Below are 22,888 nucleotides of genomic sequence, written 5' to 3' on the forward strand. Positions count from 1 at the left end.
AACAGGTAGTGTTCATTCAAATTGCAAGGAGACATTCACGAAGAAAAAATCCCCAATGAAGAGTATAATAAGTAGTGTATGATTTTCAAATGATTTCTAAAACCATAAAATTAGACTTTTTTGCACCTTTTGCCTTAATAAAGACGATAAATCCCTCCAAGATTCTCCCAAAAAGTAAAGAAAAAAGAGGATAAATGACAAAATCTCAACTCAATGTGTCATGTCCACCCTCCATTTTAGAGAAATAGAGGTGGATTGGAGATTCTCTTACCACAAGATTGTATTGCTATTTCTCAAAAACAAAAAAACATTAAAGTGCTCTCACTTTCTGAGAAAGAAAGGAAAAAGAAATTAAATATTGCTTGGCAATCGGTTAATGTGAATTCTCATTCAGAAAATTGAAAACGACAAGGAAAATGTTGCTAGCTTCTCGATCAATGTGTCCGTCTCCGTCGACCCAATCATCGTGTCCTCTTCGTCAAAGAAAGATGGCTTCAAAAAGTCTTTGAGATGCTTTATGGATTAGCAATTTGCTTGACCTTTGCTTCGTTTAAAGAGGGTTACAACTATTTCAAAAAAGAATGATGTGATCTCACTTTCCACGAACGAAAGGAAAATCAAAAGCAAAAACAGTGCTTGTCAATGTAATCCACAGTACACATCAAGCAGTACAACAATAACGATATCAATGTAGTTCCCAATTGGCGGAGGGTTGGATACAGACCTGACATTTGATTATATGTGCATAAAATGGCTGTTCAAAGATAGTAATTTTAACGACCCTCCTATACTGCCAAAAGTCGAGGATTTCAAAGGACCTTATGCCGTGGAAGCTAGCATGACCCCCAAATCAAAACTTGAAGGCATTAGAGAGAGCAGGTCATCTACTGATCCGATTCAATTGTGCTCATGATTATCTTACTTTATTCAAAATCCAAAGCATGGATAATGCACATAATCCATACTCATCAATCCAAACATTATAAACAACTTTGAAAAGAGAAAGATGAAATTTAAAAGAGCTTGGTGGCTGGTACTTAATTCATATGGTGTCGTGTCTTCAATTTGCACACAATCACACAATAATGTTCCGATATCAAGAACGATAGATACACATTTTTCATATACTATACACATGAAGCGACAAAGAATAGCCCGAGGAATGGAAAACTGTTATTGTTCAACAGAAGTTACCGAACAAGCTACTAAAAGAAATACAGAATATGTACATACATAAAGCAGTAACCAACTGTACAATCTCATTTTTGCAGAAAAGATCTAACGTAACACATACAGGTCAACACCTTTTGCCTACCAATCTGCACATAATTAAACATCTGACATAAATGATAACCATAACCAGGAAACGAAAATTGCAGCTCATAAGTGATTAACTAGCCTGCTTCGTTATTTATACCTTCATCGTGAACTAGCCACAATCACAAGCAGTTCCGCGGCACTTCCGCCGACTGCCTCCTAGTAGAAAACAGTCTAGATATTCTTCTCTACAAATGTTGTCGAGCCTTCAAAGTACAAAGCCAGGTACATCCTTTTGTCTGCTTAATGTATCATCATCCACCAGTGAAAAAGAAAATCTAATGTAGCATCTTTGAATAAGAGCAGTTATTTGTGCAGTCCATCAAACAAGACATAAAACCCATGAAGCCTGTCGTCTCCCTTGGTAGTGACATGCCCCTTTCTCGTCTTTGTAATACTCTTAGGAACTCATCGGTACTCAAACTCCCATCACAATTCGTGTCAAACACGTAAAATATCATATCAACCACATTATCTGTGAGAGAGATGCAACAAACCTTTTGCCGAAGAAGATTACTTGATTAGTATGAAAAGCTCAATTGTTGGAAGAAAAGAAAAAAAAAAACATGAGATAAAGAAATCCCTTTGTCCTCTTCATTTGCTTGTGTTTTCACTATTTTGGACATCTAAATTAATCGTCCAAATTTTTCATTTCATAATTTTATGCTTTTAATCAACTTTTCCCTCGAGAACTAATTGATATCTTTTGATTGGAATCTTGAATTATTTGACGATACATTATATGTTGACCTGATTAGAGAGCATGACTGCCCAAACCGAACAAAACAAATAGGGATGGAGGGAGTACTAGGAGTCCAAGGATAGAAAAAATACTTGGTATGCAGCTCTTTGGAAATCTGGCTTTGTCAGTTGCCCAGTCACTTTTCCATGACTGAAGATTGCCATAGACAAAGGCCGTAATCTCTGCCTCAGCTCGGCGAAATTCTTGAATTCTTCAAATGTAATGCATACCTCTCTGAGATAAGGTTCATCGTTTAATTCTTCTACATGATCAAGAAACTTGTTTATATGGCTCATGTCAGCAGATGCAACCATGGACAACGCAAAATCTTTGGCTGATATGGTTCCTTGTGACTTGTAGTCATAATGGGCAAACATGGTTCCTTGTGACTTCTATAATGGGCAAACTCTAGCCGCAATATCTACATAATTGGAAAAAAATTACGATTACTCTGCTAGATTGGGTACCACAATAAATCGAGTTAAGTAAAACATTCCAATTCATCATGTAGTATTGAACTAAAATTTCAAGCACAATTGAACTAGGGAAAGTTCATTCCTCTCTAGAAGCATTCTCCATCTTTAATGCATTCCTAAAGGATAAAATGCAAATCATGGAAGTACTGATTGCTTTGGAAGAGTTCCAAGAACAAAGATGGCGTATATGTATTTCTATTTTCCTGATTTCTAATACGGAAACTCTGCTAAAACTACCACGACAGAACCACACACCATGTTACTTCGGAAGTTAGTTCCTAACACCAAATTTGAAGGCTATAATGTGATGACAAAAGCAATATCGTCAGGAAGCGTAACAAATACAGGGTCTAAGAAAAGTGCAAAAACACGGTTGTGAGTGCGGCTTACTGATCTTGCAACCTAAAATTTAAGTTTTAAGTAAAGCATGTGATAGAGCTATTTCAAACCAGTTCAAGACGGATGCTAAACCCACAGTATTGCACTATAAAAGACACCTTGACTTGCACTTGTTATGCACACTAAAAATGACCCGTAATGGAATGCAATGCAAATAGACTTGTTATGCATAAAAAGCCAGAAAGCACAAAATACAACCACCAAAAAACATAGTGTTTCCTAGTTAGAAGAGATCATAACACAAACTATAGTCACTTCAAAAAATTTAGAGAGAGAGAGAGAGAGAGAGTGACCAACTAACTTCATCATGCAAGTCTCTGAGAAACTGCACAAATTTCTCATGCTCAAGGCATTCGTTGCTGTCTTTCCCAAAGAAATACTCTAGGAGACCACCATTTTCTACAGAACCAGTAACATTTAGTCCAATACGCAATCCATCTCTGTGGTGAGCCCTTTGCCTGTTATAAGTTCGCATCAATGCCATCACCTTCTTAAATTCCTCCTTGTCTATCTGTCTGTTCATTCAGGCCAGAGGTTGACAACTTGAGAGTGCATAGAAGATATAAGTAGATTTATAGTTTGAGTTTCAGCAAATGGAGAACTATTTTACTAGCTATTTGCAGCAATAAAGACTATATATCTTGAAGAAGGAAAAATCTATGATGTACCCGGGGAGACCATAAAAAGTTACAAAATATCTTTTGCCATATTTTGGATAAAATTTACAGAAAGCTATGTCATCTTGTGGTTGCTGTTATAGTTGGGAAATGTTATGCATCATTGTGGTAAATTTTGTGCCATTTGTAAAGAAAATATGGTGGTACGAACTATGCGGTGAATGTTATTTTTATAATTGTTTTTTCAAGCTTACGCCATTTTTGTAGTGAATGTTATCCTTGGTACACCATAGAAGCTCCTCTTGAAGAATCCTCAAACATCTAGAAAGCAAGACGAAATATCATGAAATGTGTGTAACAAACTCACATGGTAGACATACCCATTATTATCATGGTCAAACATTTTAAATGCTACAGAAAAGCACGACTCCGGTATGCTGAGAATTGTTACAAAGAATATATACCTGTTACAGCAACAAAAAAAGAAAAAAAAAACAAAAGACATGACTTTAGACACACTGCCTTTTTATAACTTAAGAGGTTGGGATAATGTATTGAACCACAATTGTAGACATTTCGTACAAGTTGCCACTCACTCTGCAAATGATACAAGTCCATCGCCATTTGTATCAAATAGCATAAAAAAATCCAAAGGAGCACAATGCAACTCACCAGGGACCAACTCTCCTTTTAGAAATCCCTCTCTAACACAATTGGATTCAGATGGAGAAAAAACGGGGACAACTGCCCGCATCAAATCAGTTAGTGTCATAAGTACCTCTCCACTTGGGGTTCGGATCCATGCAAAGCACTCAAAAACCTAAAACAACAAAACCACAAAATATATCGAACACGAAATAAATATTTGGTCATGGAAGCAAAACCTGCTTTTGGAATTAACTCTCTGTGACTTACAATCTTGTGTAACTTGAGGCTTTTGGATTGTGACGATAGATTCAAATGCAGAGCTCAGGACCAGTGTGATCTTAATTAGTTAGGAATCTAAAGAATGCTGTCATCAACCAGACAACCACATGTATAATAGCTAGAGACAATAACACGGGCATTATAGAGTCTCAATGCACACTTAAATGGTGATTAAATCATCCCTTTCCTAGATTAAAGGCACCAAAGCGACACATTCTTAAGAACCAAAAAAACATTTCGTACACTATGTTTTCAATACATTATTGGAGAGGTAAGAAATCTAAAAGTGATTTTACTTGTTCTAATTAATATCCAACATATTCAGGCGGTCATCATAATATATCTCTTGATCACATGCAAGCTTTGGTTAGTATTAAAGAAGAGATAGCTCCACTAAGTAACTGACAATATATAGCTATAATATTTATATTTGTTAGATCAGGATTTCAACCGAATTACGTACAACAACAGTGGCAACCATATGCCCTGCTTGGGTTGATAGTTGTAATAATAAATATCCTCAGTGAAGTTGCATACCTTTTCTGGAGGACTTTGCATCCTCATGCGTTTTTCGTACTTAAAGAAAACCTTTCTCCTGTATGCATCTGAAAATACAAATATGATAGTATACCGAAGAGTTACCTATTATAAATAGAAAGCATGATAGATTGGATAACTATTAGCTAAACAAAATGAACAATGTCCAGATAAGTGAGTGACCACTTTTTCCAACTGTAGACATGAACACCAAACCCTTTGAAACTACAATGGAACTTCTAAGTCAAAATAAAGGTAAATAAATGGGATTTCATCCTACCAATTGCCATTGACACTCCATTCGCAAAAGCATATATGGTCTTTCACACGTAAATGACTTAACTTTAAAGCTCACACTGAATCTACTATGAATGCAACTTAGGTCACCCAACCATGATTGCAAACCCTAACAATTTAACCTATGAAGCGAATCAACAACTTAACAAGGTATCAAAGCTCAGGTTGGGAGCGGTCTTGGGTTCAAGCTTCATTTGTTCCTCACTTGCATTCTGCCTCTTCACTTCATACTTTCTACCGATCTACAGACGAATATTTGTATCTCCATGTGCAAGACAAGGTTGCAAGTGAAGAAAGGCGTTGAATGACATGATATACATTCTTCGGCTTATTTCCTACCTACTTAAGTTTTCAGGACAATTAGAACTTAATATGTTCCACCAAGGCATTTCACATAATGATGCTTTTACTTTTCTAACCAAAATTGTAGCCTAGTTATACACTATAGTGACAGGGAAACTCATGTGTCCCTAGTTTGCAATCTTCCTTCATCATAGCGAAAGAACTTCAACTGAGAAAAAAATTGCACTAACCTCGGGATGTTCACATCGATCTGTGATGTTCCCCTATGTCTAACATTCGGTTGGACTCCTAAAATAATTGTTCTAGCTTTGTCCTATCTTTTGTTTCATTTCTCCAGCTGAGCAATCCCAAACAGCGGTTACGGATCTACTACCATAAATTCGATGCATAATCTCAGGATTCAAAAGTGTGTTCCTAAACAGTCTCATTCTTATCAATAATGCAACCATTTCATTTACCATGTTCCATGTTAGCCACATTAGTCATCATTTGTATTCTTCGATGTAAAAACAAGATTTTACTTGTAACAATTAGCCACATTTTGATTACAGACAACGTTAGGGTACACACCCCTAAAATATGGTGTACGGTATTCACTTTTGTATTTGGAGCCAAAAAAGTCGTATCCGACAACAAAATCTTGTAATTGTGCAGTAACAGATTTGTATCTTCGGCCACAAAAATTAATGAACACCACCACAAAAATTTCATAATTTTGCATTGTATTTTTGGACATTGGCCATCTTTTAATTCATGGACTGGACCACAATAATTCGTAAAAGGAACAACAAAAACTTATGAAATAAATCACAAAATTCATATCTTGGCTACAAAAATTCGAAAGGCGTGCACCGTATATCCAAAAAGGAGTGTGTACATAATACTTTTCTGAATACTCATGGTAAGTATGATGTTCTTGTCATCTTGTGCATATGTGCTTTCGATTTTCGCATTCAATTCTCATAATCGTATAATTCAATGTCATTGATTAGTACCTCCAAATAGGAACTTGGGTTTCTTCTCAGGCTCCATGCTCTCTCCCCCTGAATCCACCAAAGCCCAAAACGAACTCGAATCAGAAACAGAGGAGGACCAATAACAGAGCCCTAAGCCCGGCCACGACAACACCGATTTAAGAACCGACTCCAAATTTGTGCAGACACTGCTCTTGTTCTCACCATAGCTGGTGGACCCACAAGACGATCTGGGTGACGATGATGGGCCGTGCGATTGGGTGGAGATCGGGCGGCGGATGGGGCGTTGAGCTGATACGCCACCGCGGATCAACAGCCAGGATGGTCTCAGCAGTGCCCGAGAATAATGCATAGTAGTATGTGTTTCGATCTTTTGATTCTTTGAAGTTTAGCTACAGGGACAAGCAAAGTGATGTGGGTTTGTGGAGAAAGGGGTGTTTGCATGTGAATGGATGGATATATACACATTTTAGAGAGAGAGAGAGAGAGAGCGCGGAGGCGGAGGGGTAGGATTGGCTGAGATTTGTTCTCGAAACGGGCATTTTTCTAGAAGTTGGTTTTGTTCGTTAATGGAAAAGACGAGGATGGGTTTTGTACTGATTCCGGCGCATTATGTTGCATGTTTGGAGCGGGCTTCGGGTTGGTGTTGTGCAGTGAAGTACCCAACACTGCTTTGCGCACCTCTGATCCGTCAGATCGTACATTCAATGGCTCGAATCTTATCTTGACAACCAACGATCGAGAGTCGTTCATTATCGAGATGAGATCCGAACCGTCGGATGCACGATCCGACGGTTCGGAGGTGCGCACCTCGGTGCTGCGTACACACTGCACAACACCATCCCCAATTCGTTTGGAGCGTAGAATTAGAAATGCTTTTTTTTTTTTTTCCCTTTATTCTAGTCTTTGATATAATAAACAAATAGAAAAACTAGAGACAATTACGCCAATTAACCGATGCCTCTATTTTACACAATATCCTTAAAATATAATTGCAGGCTTATCGTAAAGTGTTGGAGGATTCTGCTGACGTCTGTCTCCGAAAAATGAAAGATTTCAGACCGTCGCAACGTTGAATTCTTTCGGCTAAGAGAATTATGTTTTGTAACATTTCACCACAAAAATTAAGGTATTTTACGATATTGTGGAAATTTTTTTGGGTCAACTCATGTACTGATTGGGGAAAAAATTATAAATAAGTTTTTAATGCTCATAGTCATAGCCATCGTGAAATGTTGACCAAAAACTTGAAGGGCTGAAAATTAAGAAAAAAGCATACTTGCCTTGAGGAAATATGTGTTAGTTTGTAAGGTGTGTGCCCGTGAATGAGATATACGCTGGTGTGGTGTGGTGTGTGCATGACTCATGACTGCATGGGCAAGTATGTGGGTGTGTTGTGGAATAATAGACACAAGGAAAGCAAAAAAATGGAAAGAAAGGAAAGCACGACATGATTCAGAGGTTGGACAAGTGTCCTATTTTTTGACAACAAATTGGGCAGTTGCAGAGCCAGAAATTTTATATAGAGGGGCACCTTGTCACCATAAATTAAAAAAAAAATCACCATAAAATAAAATTTCGAAAATACTAAAATCAAAATTTCAAACATTCTTCACGAGGCACAAAAGTTGTAGCATAATATATTCCAAAAGCTTCTAATCATAAGCACAAAACTCTAAATATTCGCTGCTGATCAAATTTTGTATGATTGATCACTACGAGTTTTAATCGTTTAAAAGTTCTGCATGATTACACCGTTATTAATCCCATCAAAAGTATCTCACTATGTACATTATACCACCAAGCCATTTGTTCAATCATTGATCATTCATTCGGTTCTGCAATCGATTTTTTAAAATAATTTGAGCATCAATCCCCAATTCCTTCAATGATTTGATAGGTTTACCAAAAAAAATAAGTGTTGAGCTGATAAAATTCCGGGGGCACGTGACCCCCTGCATATTCCCTTCACTCCTGTCCGGGGCTAGTTTGGTTGGTCAAGAGTTCAAATTAATCTTTTCACCTGCGCGTAGGTGTTCTTTCCTTAGATGGGGTTTTCTTTTCTTAATTTCTTTGTTTATTTCCTATGATGGGCTTATTTCTTGTATTGGTTAAGTTTGTTGAGCTCGGTTGCCTCGTGGTCTCTCACATGTGTTGTGTTTTATAGGGTACAAATATATTCATAATTTTTTTTTTAGTTCGACGGTTAGGAGTGTCTAGGCTAGCTTAAGTGCACTTTGACTATTTCTCTTCCTGATCCGGTCAAAGACAGGCCATTCACCCCGAGACTAGGGTTTAAGAAGAGTTTCTCTCTTGCGGCCTAGCCCCAAAGCTATACATGTCTACCTTCTTGTATTTCTGAACTAATATCTTTGATTCACATAAGTTTTGTATTTCCTATATATCAATTATGAAAAATTTTAAAATGATACCTAAACTTTGTACCAAATGTCACATAGATACCTGAAGTTAAGTTTATTTTAATTAAACACCTATATTAACAAAATTCTTAAATTTAGACACATGAATTTAAGTTTATTTCAATTAAACACCTGTACTAATAAAATTCCCAAATTTAGACCCCCACCATTATACTCCGTCCCAAAAATTGCTGACATGGCATCTCCAACCCGTTTAAGTTGCCTCATTGCACATGTTTCTAACAAGGGACGATGCACCCAAGCAAAACCCATAGGCATACTTCAGGTCTGAGGTTGAAGTGAGGGAGAGATGGTGGAACAATAGACAGATTTATGGAGAGAGAAATGGAGGGAAATCAATTAGGTTAAGGTTATTTTCTCTCCAAATCATGTTTTTTTGCCCAAACCCAGTTCTTCTTTCTGCTCGACATACTTCTAATGATGGATTTCACTTGGGTGCATCGTCCCCTATTGGAAACATGTGCAATGGGGCAACTTAAACGGGTTGGAGATGCCATATCAACAATTTTTGGGACGGAGTATAACGGCGGGGGTCTAAATTTGGGGATTTTGTAAGTACAAGTATTTAATTGAAATAAACATAAGTTCAGGTGTCTAAATTTGGGAATTTTGTTAGTATATGTATTTAATTGAAATAAATTTAAGTTTAGGTATCTTTGTGACATTTGGTACAAAGTTCAGATGACATTTTGAAATTTTCTCTGTCAATTAATTATTGAGTTAGCTTTGAACACCAACATTTTATTTGTTGACTAATTGAAGTTCTGAATACCAACTTTTGCATTCAAGAATCGTAAACTTTGGGTAAGGTTTAACCTTCAAATTTTTTTTTAAATAAAACATTAACTATAAAAATTAACAAATGTTGGTCGCAAAGCTATTATGGGGACGAAACTGCACCCAATTTTATTTCATTTGGAGTAGTAAATGATATTGTGCGGTAATGATATTGAGCGTAGTTAAATAATATAATAACAACAATACTTGAGATTAATTGTTCAATTTATCAAAACCATTTTGTAAAAATTTGAATGGCTGAATTTTGTCTTGAAAAACATGAGACCAAAATTTCTTTCATTGTTCGCCCCCTCCAACTGTTTTTTCCTTGGCTCCGCCGGCTCCGCCGGCTCCGCCACTATATGTAACCCCCCAATTAATTATCATCCATCTGCTGAGTTCCAATACAAGAGTTCCAATACAACTAGGAATAGAAATGATCGTAAATCATAGAATCCGGTCAAGTAAGCCTATGGCGTACAATTACTCCCTCTGTCCCGATTTGTTTGTCCAATTAATCTCGGGTTTCCAACTTATTAAGGAAATCAAATCGGATCAATTGATTTGAAAATTTACTTAATCTGATTTATGGATTTTGAAATTGAACAGTTAATTTAAAACATGTATAAGTCAAAAAGGGACAAACAAATCGGGACAGAGAGAGTGGTTAGGTATGCACGTCTATTGTTCTCCCGCATGATTTTCTTCATTGGAGGATTCCAGGTGTTCTGTTAGTTAGCGTTGCTGGGCTTTATAAATGGAATTATTTCACATTGACCCACAAAAATTGCCAAAAATTTAACAATAAAAAGTTTGAATATGGACATACCTCACATCGTTTACCAAAAACAGCGAGATGCAATATGTTGTTGCCCTTGATATCAGTAGAATTGACGAATTCTTTGTCTCCCTTGTCTAGCAATAGCTTCAGAATCTCGAGTTTATTATAGTTTACACACAAGTGCAAAATATTATCACATCGATCCACCATAAGTCGGGCTGGGCTGGGGTTGGTTCGAAGCAACACCTTAAATACTTTATCATTACCTTTCATGACAGCGATATGAAGAGGGTTATTACCTTCTCGGTCACGAACCACGCACATCTCATGGCTAACTTCCACTAAATGTTCCACAATCTCTACATGCCCCTTAGAGGATGTTATGTGAAGGGCTGCACCTTGTTCCTTAATTGCCTACAACATTAGCAAGATTTTTTTATGTTTCAAAAGTTCTAGAACAAATTCTTTTTGCCCTGTTGATGTAGCCATGTGAAGAGGATTTTTCCCTTTGAAACTTCCCACCAAAATTTTATCCAGAATGTATCATCTATTGTCAATTTTTCCTTTAGGGTTTGTTTGGTTGAGGATTGAGGATTTGGACTCTAAATTATTACCCTACTCCAACATCCACTCAATTACCCCTTTCTCCAACCACTACATTCATTTTCATCTCTATCTCTCTTCAATCATTATCCTAATCATTACCCTATCTCCCTATCCTAATCATTACAGATTCAAATCCAAAATCCAAAAACCTTCAACCGAATAAGCTCTTAGTGATTTCACATCCCATTAGTGATTCTACATCCCCTCTCATTGCTGCATCTCAGAGCCATTCCTCTGTTTTGTCCTTCCATGTCTCTCTCTTGCTGCCGGTCAAAAAAACAGTTGGTCACTTCGAATTACTTGAGGACGCGTCGAATTACAGTTGGCCACGTCAAATTACATTCTCTTGTGTTTTATACATGCTTCTTGACCGCGTCGAAGTTACACTTGGCCTCGTTGAATTAGCCTTGGCCGTGTGTTAAATTACTCGTGGCTGCAAACAAATTTGTATTCGTGTTCATCAGTCACGCTTTTGTACTAAAACTCCCACCCACAAACTGGCCAACTTTTTTTAATTGAAACTCTCTCTCTCTTTTTTCAATTGAAACTCTCTCTCTCTCTCTCTCTCTCTCTCTCTCTCTCTGTCTCTGCCTTTCAAAAAAAATCTCTCACTCTCTCTCTCTCACATACACACACACAATTGTAAGATTTGAAGTGTGTTGTGTGGATTGTGAAATTCCTTCTCCACGTGTTCTCTTTTCTTTTCTTTTTTTATGTGAAGATATAGAAGTTTAATCTAGGAATCTGTTGGCTTGTACTCCATTATCAAATAAACGTAAAAAGAATGTATTGAGAGAAAACTTAACTATTATTTGATCATACGTAATAAAATTACAAAAAAAAAAAGATGCGCCAGAGGAGCATTCCTCTGAGCTCGACTCCCTCTGGTTAATTATCTATCACCTTCACCACAAATCTCACCTTGGGTGAATGCTGATGATAAAATGGTTTTTTATTAATTAATGAAGTGTGGAGAGCCCAATGAACGAGTACCATAGAACTAGGCGTGTGTGCGTCAAACGGAACTTAGAATGTGTAAATGGGCGTGAAGATGAACATTAGCCTTTGTCACTCCAACAATCTTTGAATCGGTCTCTCTTTGACTGACTTTTCATAAATAAAATTTCATTATTTTAATTGGTCGTTTCCATCATCTTTTAATATAGTTAAAACCTTATTTATCATAATATAATTGGTCTTAATCCAATTTAAAATAAAAACGATACGAGCGTTTTATTGAAAGAATTTGTTTTTTCACCAATTGAGGGTAAAATGGTCATGTATTTTGATGTAAAAATTATATTTCATTGGAACCAATTAGGTATGAAATTAGATTGGACAATCCTTCTAATGGTTCAATCCACGACCAAATTGGAGTTCGGGAGTGCCTAAGGCAAGTCTGCAAAGTTGGAATTGTTTGCAAGGTTCAGGATGCGCCCAGGGCGCATTGTAATGCGCCTGGGCGCAGAGGAGTGCGCCTGAGGCGCCATTGTAATGCTGCATAACATGTTAAACTTTGCTGATTTGCTTCAGACACTCTCGAACTCCAATTTTCGCGTGGTTTGAACCATTAGAAAGCTTGTCCAATTTACTTTCTAGCCCAAGTAATTTGGATAAAAAAATCAATTGTATATGTAATGAAGTGACCATTTTACCCTCGACGGGTCAAAATATGATTCGTTCCGGCAAAGTGCGTGTATGTTTCTCATTTTAAATTGGATCAAGACATATTATATATCATTAAATAGTGTTTTTAAAATACTAAAAGATGCCGGGATCCAACCATAAATGGTAGTTGAGCATATAGACTCACTTTCCGCGCATGGAACCAAGCGAAATTCTTGCTTGCGATTGGTATTTTTTTTGGAAGCATCAATCTCAACGATACATTGTTTGGCAACAACTATTAATGTGTTTTGAATCAAAATGATGGATTTCTATATGAAATGTTGGTGCATTGGTATGCCTCTTGGTTGTTTTATGAAAAACTGAATGTCTATTTCAGTAGTTAATTACATTAAAAAAGAAAAACGTATTGAATGCTCCCAAGGCGCAATTCAAATGCGCTTGAGGCGCATTACAGAAATGGAAAAAATAGGTTGTGGTCAGGGAGCAATATTTCAGTAGTTAATTACATTAAAAAAGAAAAACGTATTGAATGCTCCCAAGGCGCAATTCAAATGCGCTTGAGGCGCATTACAGAAATGGAAAAAATAGGTTGTGGTCAGGGAGCAATATTTCAGTAGTTAATTACATTAAAAAAGAAAAACGTATTGAATGCTCCCAAGGCGCAATTCAAATGCGCTTGAGGCGCATTACAGAAATGGAAAAAATAGGTTGTGGTCAGGGAGCAATTCAGTTGCAGCTGAGAAACATTACAAAAAAGAAGAAATTCTGGGTGTGCCCAGCCGAGCGCGACTTAAATGTGCCTTACGAAAGGAGAGCAAATTAATCAGGATGCAAGCCCTTGGCGCATTTCAAATACGCCCGAGGCGCATGTGTTGCAATTTTTTTTTGATTGGTTCGTTTTAGTCCTGGTTGGCTTGAGAATATTAAAGGCCAGCCTCTAAACATTAATTAGTGTAAGGATTTTATAAGCAAAAGAGACGCACAAGAAGCCAATGCCAAGGGTTTTCAAGAGTTCCATCCATGAAGATTTCATTGAACATAGACTTATGGTGTTAGATATTTGCCCACGAACTAGACGGTGGCGTTTTTGTTGTTGTCCTTATTTCGGCTTTCACGTTTACGAAATCTTGTTTTAGTCCTTGCTGGTACCCGTATGCGAACAGAAAGATTCAAACTTGTCTTGTTTTCTTGCATTGTTCAAATGAATTATAAACAAGGGATGAAGAGAACTTTAATCGATGAGATATATAATAATAATAATTATGTTAAGTGCAATAAAGAGGAAGAATTACGCTTGGCCGCAAATAAGGAATGTGCTAAAAACCCGTCAATCAGCAGACCCGACCCGACCCGACCCGAAGGGTCTTGTTCGGGGTCGAATATGTGGTTCAGACGGTCAAGGTTCAATTTCTGTTAAAAATCAGATTTCGGTTCGGTGTTCAGGTTGGTGTGCTTCTTACCCGACCAATCCATAAAGATTAATTTGGTTTTTGGTCGGACCCGACCCCGACCCTGACGAATCGGGTTCACGGACGGTTCTTGCCCCTATTCGGTTTGGATTACGGGCTTAAAATATTTGTTACCCGACTTGTCGGGTCAGGTTCGAGGTCAAACCAGACCCGACCGACCCGTGCACACCCGTACCGTAAATTATTGAAAGCGTGATTACTACGCACGATTCTATCGTGTTTTACATGCTTCTTGGCCGTTAAGAATTACACTTGGCCGCAAACAATAACTCTTGGCCACGTCTAATTACTTGTGGCCGCACGTTATTGAAAGCACGATTACTACGCTTGATTCTCTTGTATTTTACATGCTTCTTAGCCGCGTTTAATTACATTCGGCTGCTTTGAATTACTCGTGGCCATTTTTAATTACACTCCGCCGTGTTGAATTAAATTCTCTTGTGTTTTGTATCTTTCTTGGCCGCGTTGAATTACACTTGGCCACTTTGAATTACTCGTGACCGCTTCTAATCACACTTGGCCTCGTCAAATTACATTATCTTGTTTTTTACATGCTTCTTGGCTGCTTTGAATTACTAGTGGACGCGTCGAATTACATTCTCTTGTGTTTTACATGCTTTTTTGCCACGTTGAATTACACTTGGTAGCTTCGAATTGCTTGGGATGCGCCGAATTACACTTGGTCGCGTCAAATTACATTCTCTTGTGTTTTATACATGCTTCTTGGCCGCGTCGAAGTACACTTGGCCACGTTGAATTAGACTTAGCTTGTCAAATTACTCGTGGCCGCAAACACTTGTAAGGTTTGAAGTGTGTTGTGTGGATTGTGAAATTCCTTCTCGACGTGTTTTCTTTTCTTTTCTTTTTTTATGTGAAGATATAGAAGTTTAATCTAGGAATCTGTTGGATTGTACTATGCGTTTACTTAATTTTCTTCCTTAATGAATATATTTTTATGTTACGTACGTACGTTGTTTTGGAACTCCAATATTGGAATTATTAGGTTAGACGGAGGCGTTTGGAACTCCAATATTGGACATGGGGACCCTACTACTGGCTTAGGAGCACAGCAGGCTCTGTTCCCTCGAAATAGGTTTCATTTTGAAATCTGAAAATTTATATCCACACTGTTTTGTAGGAAATCATGAGAGAAAATAAGATGCGCCCGGGGCACATTACAAGAATAGAGAAAATGTGGATGAGCCTGGGGCGCATTCGAATTTTGCCTAAGGTGCATGTGATACAGCAAATATTCTTGATTTGTGTTTTACTGAGCTTTTCTAGTCCGGATTGGCAGGAGACTAAAAGAGGCAATCTCTATTATAAAAAGAAGGGCTTAGATTCATTTGATCCAAAGGCTATAGTGCATCCTCACATTTCTTGGTTAAGTGCCCATGGTTTTCACCTAAATCACACAACTGCCATCCCCTTCCAACCAGGATGCGTAGTGCCGTAGGCACGGGCTAGCACTAGTCCTTTAAACATTACAAGGATTGTTAAAGCATAAGAGAGGCACAAGAAGCCCGTACGAAGTGATTCCAAGAGTTGTTCAAGCAAAAGAGAGGCACAAGAAGCCAATATATATAGGAAGGGATTCCAAGAGTTCCATCCATGAGGATGTGGACTTATTGAACAACTTGGATCGATCTCATACCAAATTACTTCACCAAGGATCTCATATAGGAGATTGTAAAATTACGAATTGAGAGGGTGAGGATTGAGTGCGCAAGTACAGTGTAAGAATTGAGAGCGGAAGCGTAAGACATTAATTTGAAGGAGTTAAAACTAGATCAGCTCATTAATGATCCGCTTAATAGAGAAAGAGACTAACCCTGTAATTAAACAGTTGAGAAAATACTAGTACTTCTCAATCACACAAATCTGCATATGTCGAGTCAACTAATTTGGTTCTAGACCTGGAGTAGCAAAAACATTTGAACTTGGTTTGGTTGGGGTGCGCCAAGCCAATGCAATAGTGCAACACCAAGGAAACACATTAAAGGCCCCAGTGGCAAGCAACTGTAGTGGGCCCTCCCCTTAAAAAATTATTAATTTAATAAACAGAGAACTAATTGCACACATAACAAATATTAAACTAATAAGAACGGATACTACACTTAATCTTTGCTAGAAGGCCGAGAAAGATATGTCTTCTCTTCTCTTGCGCTGCCTATTTTATAGTCAAGTTTTCTCTCCTTGTTTTTCTACTTAGTTGATGAATGAAACAAACTCCAAAGTAACAAACTGGGTTTTGCTGCTTTTGCACATATTCTGCTTGGTTTGTGCCACTAGTTTGACTTGGTTGTTTGAAGCCTCTGAGCACCTAGTGAGTCCTTGTGTCCACCAATTACATTGTAATTGCTGAATCTATTGAGTATCGGATTGCTTCGGATCAAAAATAAAAATAAAAATAACCACCCCTCTAAATTAACCCTTTGCGGACTTGCCATTGTAACGCTGCATAACATGTTAAACTTTGCGGACTTGCCCCGAACACTCCCAAACTCCAATTTTCGCGTGGTTTGAACCGTTAGAAAGCTTCTCCAATTACTTTCTAGCCCATGTAATTTGGATAAAAAAATCATTTGTATATCTAATGAAGTGACCACTTTACCCTCGATGGGTTAAAATATGATTCGTTCTGGCAAAACGCGTGTATGTTTCTCATTTTAGATTCAATCAACACCCATTATGTATCAATAAATAGTGTTTCTAAAGTACTAAAAGGTGGCGGGATCCATCCACAAATGGGAGTTGAACATATAGTTTCTCTTTCCCCACATTAAACCAAGCAATATTCTAGCTTGCGATTGGTAATTTTTTTTGGAAGCATCAATTTGAACGATACATTGTTCGGTAACAACTATAAATGTGTTTTGAGTCAGAATGATGGCCGGATTTCTATGTGAAATGTTGGTGCATTGGTTTGCCTCTTGGCTGTTTTACGGAAAATTGAATGTCTATTTCAGTAGTTCATTACAACAAAAATAAAAAACGTACAGAATGCTCCCAAGGCGCATTACAAAAAGGGAAAAAATAAGATGTGCCCAGGGACCAATTCAATTGCGCCTGAGACACATTACAAAAAAGAAGAAATTCTGGGTGCGCCCAACCGGGGCGTGACTTAAATTTACCTTACGAAAAGAGTGCAAATTAATCTGGATCCACGCCCTTGGAGCAATTCAAATACGCCCGAGGTGCATGGTGATGCAATTTATTTTTAACAGGTTCGTTATTGTCCATGTTGGCTGGAGACTATAAAAGGCTAGACTTTGAACATTAATTAGCGTAAGTATTTTTGAGACGCACAAGAAGCCAGTGCGAAGGGTTTCCAAGAGTTCCATCGAAGAAGATTTCATTGAACATAGACTTATGGTATTAGATATTTGCCCACGAACTAGACGGTGGCATCTTTCTTGTTGTTCCTATTTGGGCTCCCGTGTTTACGAAATCTTGAATCTGTCCTTGCCTGTACCCATATGCAAATAGAAAGATTCGATCTTGTCTTGGTTTCTTGCATTGTTCAAATGAATTATAAACAGGGGAAGAAGAGAACTTTAATTGATGAGATATATAATAATAATAATAATAATAATAATAATAATAATGTTAAGTGCAATAAAGAAGAAGAACTTACGTCAAGTGATTTTGAAAGAAGAAGTTGGGTTTTGCCCAGAACTGAACGACAATTTTCTTCCTACAAAACTTTCAGCTACTGCAATAATCTTTCTCCGTTGCGTTTATTCTTCTTGGATTTGGTCATCTAGGGAAGAAGAAGAAGATGAAAGAATTACGCTTGGCCGCAAACAGAACTTAGAATGTCTAAATGGACATGAAAACGAACATTAGCCTTGTCGCTCCATTGATCTTTGAATCAGTCTCCCTACAACCGACTTTTCATATATAAAATTTTATTATTTTAATTGGCCTTTTCCATCATCTTTTAATACAGTAAAAACCTTATTTATCATTATATAATTGGTCTTAGTTTGATTTAAAAAAAAAAAGACACGAGCATTTTATTGAAAGAATTTGTTTTTCGACCAATTGAGGGTAAAATGGCCATGTATTTTGATGTAAAAATTATATTTCATTGGAACCAATTAGGTAGGAAACGAGATTGGACAAGCCTTCTAACGGATCAATCCACGACCAAATTGGAGTGCGGAAGTGTTTGCGGCAAGTCCGCAAAATTGGAATTGTTTTCATGGTTCAGGATGCGCCCAGGTGCATTACTGGGCGCATTGTAATGCACCTGGGCGCAGAGGAGTGCGCCTGAGGCACCATTGTAACGATGCATAACATGTTAAACTTTGCGGACTTGCCCCGGACACTCCCGAACTCCAATTTTCACGTGGTTTGAACCGTTAGAAAGTTTGTCCAATTTACTTTCTTGCCCATGTAATTGGGATAACAAAATCATTTGTATATCTAATGAAGTTACCATTTTAACCTCGATGGGTCAAAATATGATTTGTTCCGGCAAAACGCGTGTATGTTTCTCATTTTAAATTCAATCAACACCCGTTATGTATCAATAAATAGTGCTTTTAAAGTATTAAAAGGTGGCAGGATCCAACCACAAATGGGAGTTGAACATATAGTTTCGCTTTCCCCACATTGAACCAAGCAATATTCTGGCTTGCGATTGGTATTTTTTTTGGGAAGCATCAATCTGAACGATACATTGTTCGGTAACAACTATAAATGTGTTTTGAGTCTGAATGATGGATTTCTATGTAAAATGTTGGTCCATTGGTATGCCTCTTGGCTGTTTTACGGAAAATTGAATGTCTATTTCAGTAGTTCATTACATCAAAAAAGAAAAACGTACAGAATGCTCTCAAGGCCCAATTTATATGCGCCAGAGGTGCATTACAAAAAGGGAAAAAATAAGATGTGCTTAGGGAGCAATTCAATTGCGCCTGAGACACATTACAAAAAGGAAGAAATTCTGGGTGCACCCAGCCGGGGTGCGACTTAAATTTGCCTTACGAAAAGAGTGCAAATTAATCAGGATCCACGCCCTTGGAGCAATTCAAATATGCCCGAGGTGCATAGTGATGCCAATTTTTTTTGACCGGTTCGTTTTTCTCCTTGTTGACTGGAGACTATAAAAGGCTAGACTTTGAACATTAATTAGCGTAAGTATTTCTGAGACGCACAAGATGCCAGTGCGAAGTGTTTTTGAGAGTTCCATCCATGAAGATTTCATTGAACATAGACTTATGGTATTAGATATTTGCCCACGAACTAGATGGTGGCATTTTTCTTGTTGTCCCAATTTCGGCTCCCGTGTTTACGAAATCTTGATTTTGTCCTTGCCGGTACCCATATGCAAACAGAAAAATTCGAACTTGCCTTGGTTTCTTGCATTGTTCAAATGAATTATAAACAGGGGAAGATGAGAACTTTAATCGATCACATAAATAATAATAATAATAATGTTAAGTGCAATAAAGAAGAAGAACTTATGTCATGTGATTTTGAAAGAAGAAGTCGGGTTTTGCCCAGAGATGAACGACAATTTTCTTCCTACAAAATTTTCAGCTGCTGCAATAATCTTTCTCCGTTGCGTTTATTCTTCCTGGATTAGGTCATCTAGGGAAGAAGAAGAAGAATAAAGAATTACGCTTGGCCGCAAACAGAACTTAGAATGTCTAAATGGACGTGAAAACGAACATTAGCCTTTGTCGCTCCATTGATCTTTGAATCAGTCTCCCTATGACCGACTTTTCATATATAAAATTTCATTATTTTAATTGGACTTTTCCATCATCTTTTAATACAGGTAAAACCTTATTTATCATTATATAATTGGTCTTAGTCCGATTTAAAATAAAAAAGACACGAGCATTTTTTTGAAAGAATTTTTTTTTTGACCAATTGAGGGTAAAATGGTCATGTATTTTGATGTAAAAATTATATTTCATTGGAACCAATTAGGTAGGAAACGAGATTGGACAAGCCTTCTAACGGATCAATCCACGACCAAATTGGAGTGCGAGAGTGTTTGGGGCAAGTCCGCAAAATTGGAATAGTTTTCATGGTTCAGGATGCGCCCAGGTGCATTACTAGGTGCATTGTAATGCACCTGCGTGCAGAGGAGTGCGCCTGAGGCGCCATTGTAACGCTGCATAACATGTTAAACTTTGCGGACTTGCCTCCGACACTCCCGAACTCCAATTTTTGAATGGTTTGAACCGTTAGAAAGCTTATCCAATTTACTTTCCAGCCCATGTAATTTGGATAAAAATCATTTGTATATCTAATGAAGTGACCATTTTACCCTCGAAGGGTCAAAATTTAATTCGTTCCGGCAAAACAGTATGTTTCTCATTTTAAATTCAATCAACACCCGTTATGTATCAATAAATAGTGTTTTAAAGTATTAAAAGGTGGCGGGATCCAACCACAAATGGGAGTTGAACATATAGTTTCTCTTTCCCCACATTGAAACAAGCAATATTCGTGCTTGCGATTGGTATTTTTTTTTGGAAGCATCAATCTGAACGATACATTGTTCGGTAACAACTATAAATGTGTTTTGAGTCAGAATGATGGATTTCTATGTGAAATGTTGGTGCATTGGTATGCCTCTTGGATGTTTTATGGAAAATATTCAGTAGTTCATTACATCAAGAAAGAAAAACGTACAGAATGCTCCCAAGGCGCAATTCATATGCGCCTGAGGCGCATTACAAAAAGGGGAAAAATAAGATGTGCCCAGGGAGCAATTCAATTGCGCCTAAGACACATTACAAAAAAGAAGAAATTCTGGGTGCACCCAGCAGGGGCGCGATTTGAATTTGCCTTATGAAAAGAGTTCAAATTAATCATGATCCACGCCCATGACGCAATTCAAATACGCCCGAGGCGCATTGTGATGCAAATTTTTTTTGACAGGTTCGTTTTTGTCCTTGTTGGCTGGAGACTATAAAAGGCTAGACTTTGAACATTAATTAGTGTAAGTATTTTTGAGACGCACAAGAAGCCAGTGCGAAGGGTTTCCAAGAGTTCCATCCAAGAAGATTTCAATGAACATAGACTTATGGTATTAGATATTTGCCCACGAACTAGACGGTGGCATCTTTCTTGTTGTTCCTATTTCGATCGGCTCCCGTGTTTACGAAATCTTGATTCTGTCCTTGCCGGTACCCATATGCAAACAGAAAGATTCGAACTTGTCTTGATTTCTTGCATTGCTCAAATGAATTATAAACAGGGGAAGAAGAGAACTTTAATCGATGACATATACAATAATAATAATAATAATATTAAGTGCAATAAAGGAGAAGAACTTATGTCATGTGATTTTGAAAGAATAAGTTGGGTTTTGCCCAGAATTGAACGACAATTTTCTTCCTACAAAATTTTCAGCTGCGGCAATAATCTTTATCCGTTGCGTTTATTTTTCCTGGATTTGGTCATCTAGGGAAGAAGAAGGAGATTAAAGAATTACGCTTGGCCGCAAACAGAACTTAGAATGTCTAAATGGACATGAAAACGAACATTAGCCTTTGTCGCTGATCTTTGAATCAGTCTCCCTACGACCGACTTTTCATATATAAAATTTCATTATTTTAATTGGTCTTTTTCATGATCTTTTAATACAGTTAAAACCTTATTTATCATTATATAATTGGTCTTAGTTCGATTTAAAATAAAAGACACGAGCATTTTATTGAAAGAATTTGTTTTTCGACCAATTGAGGGTAAATGGTCATGTATTTTGATGTAAAAACTATATTTTATTGGAACCAATTAGGTAGGAAACTAGATTGGACAAGCCTTCTAATTGTTCAATCCACGACCAAATTGGAGTTCGGGAGTGTCTGGGGCAGGTCCGCAAAATTGGAATTGTTTGCAAGGTTCAGGATGCGCCCAGGGCGCATTGTAATGCGCCTGGACGCAGAGGAGTGCGCCTGAGGCGCCATTGTAACGCTGCATAACATGTTAAACTTTGCGGACTTGCCCCGGACACTTCTGAACTCCAATTTTTGCGTGGTTTGAACCGTTAGAAAGCTTATCCAATTTACTTTCTAGCCAAAGTAGTTTGGATAAAAAAATCATTTGTATATCTAATGAAGTGACCATTTTACCCTCGATGGGTCAAAATATGATTCGTTCCGGCAAAACGTGTGTATGTTCTCATTTTAAATTTGATCGAGACCCATTATATATCAATAAATAGTGTTTTTAAAGTACTAAAAGATGGCGGGATCCAACCATAAATGGGAGTTGAACATACAGTTTCTCTTTCCCCACATTGAACCAAACAATATTCTTGCTTGCGATTGGTTTTTTTTTTTTTTTTGGAAGCATCAATCAGAAAGATACATTTTTTGGTAACAACTATAATTGTGTTTTGAGTTAGAATGATGGATTTCTATGTGAAATGTTGGTGCATTGGTATGCCTCTTGGCTGTTTTATGAAAAATTGAATGTCTATTTCAGTAGATCATTACATCAAAAAAGAAAAACGTACAGAATGCTCCCAAGCCGCAATTCATATCCGCCTGAGGCGCATTACAGAAAGGGAAAAAATAGGATGTGCCCTGGGAGCAATTCAACTGCGCCTGAGACACATTACAAA

General features: G+C 37.6%; 2 protein-coding genes and 1 non-coding gene across 3 annotated transcripts in view; all 3 read right to left on the reverse strand.

The window, feature by feature from the left end:
- LOC131298960 (ankyrin repeat-containing protein NPR4-like) overlaps positions 1-10,944 on the reverse strand; it is a 43,511-nt gene extending 32,567 nt beyond the window's left edge. Inside the window, exon 1 of the mRNA XM_058324495.1 lies at positions 10,637-10,944. Coding sequence (XP_058180478.1) covers positions 10,637-10,912 — 276 coding nt within the window. The 5' untranslated portion in view covers positions 10,913-10,944. The remainder of the gene's footprint in view (positions 1-10,636) is intronic.
- On the reverse strand, positions 1,037-7,151 carry LOC131299002 (calcium uptake protein, mitochondrial-like). The gene is made up of 7 exons (XM_058324530.1): positions 6,611-7,151; positions 5,016-5,083; positions 4,148-4,371; positions 3,932-4,015; positions 3,232-3,449; positions 2,152-2,441; positions 1,037-1,814 (listed from the first exon to the last, which is right to left on the reverse strand). The coding sequence occupies exons 1-7, from the start codon at positions 6,939-6,941 to the stop codon at positions 1,596-1,598; spliced, it is 1,434 nt and encodes a 477-aa protein (XP_058180513.1). The 5' UTR covers positions 6,942-7,151; the 3' UTR covers positions 1,037-1,595.
- A 5,297-nt stretch (positions 10,945-16,241) lies between the features above and the next one.
- On the reverse strand, positions 16,242-16,440 carry LOC131309327 (U2 spliceosomal RNA). The gene has a single exon (XR_009194968.1). It is a non-coding gene; the product is annotated as a U2 spliceosomal RNA (small nuclear RNA).
- Between the last annotated feature and the right edge of the window lie 6,448 nt (positions 16,441-22,888).

This window comes from Rhododendron vialii, chromosome 1a (assembly GCF_030253575.1).
Source record: "Rhododendron vialii isolate Sample 1 chromosome 1a, ASM3025357v1".
Classification (NCBI taxonomy): domain Eukaryota; kingdom Viridiplantae; phylum Streptophyta; class Magnoliopsida; order Ericales; family Ericaceae; genus Rhododendron; species Rhododendron vialii.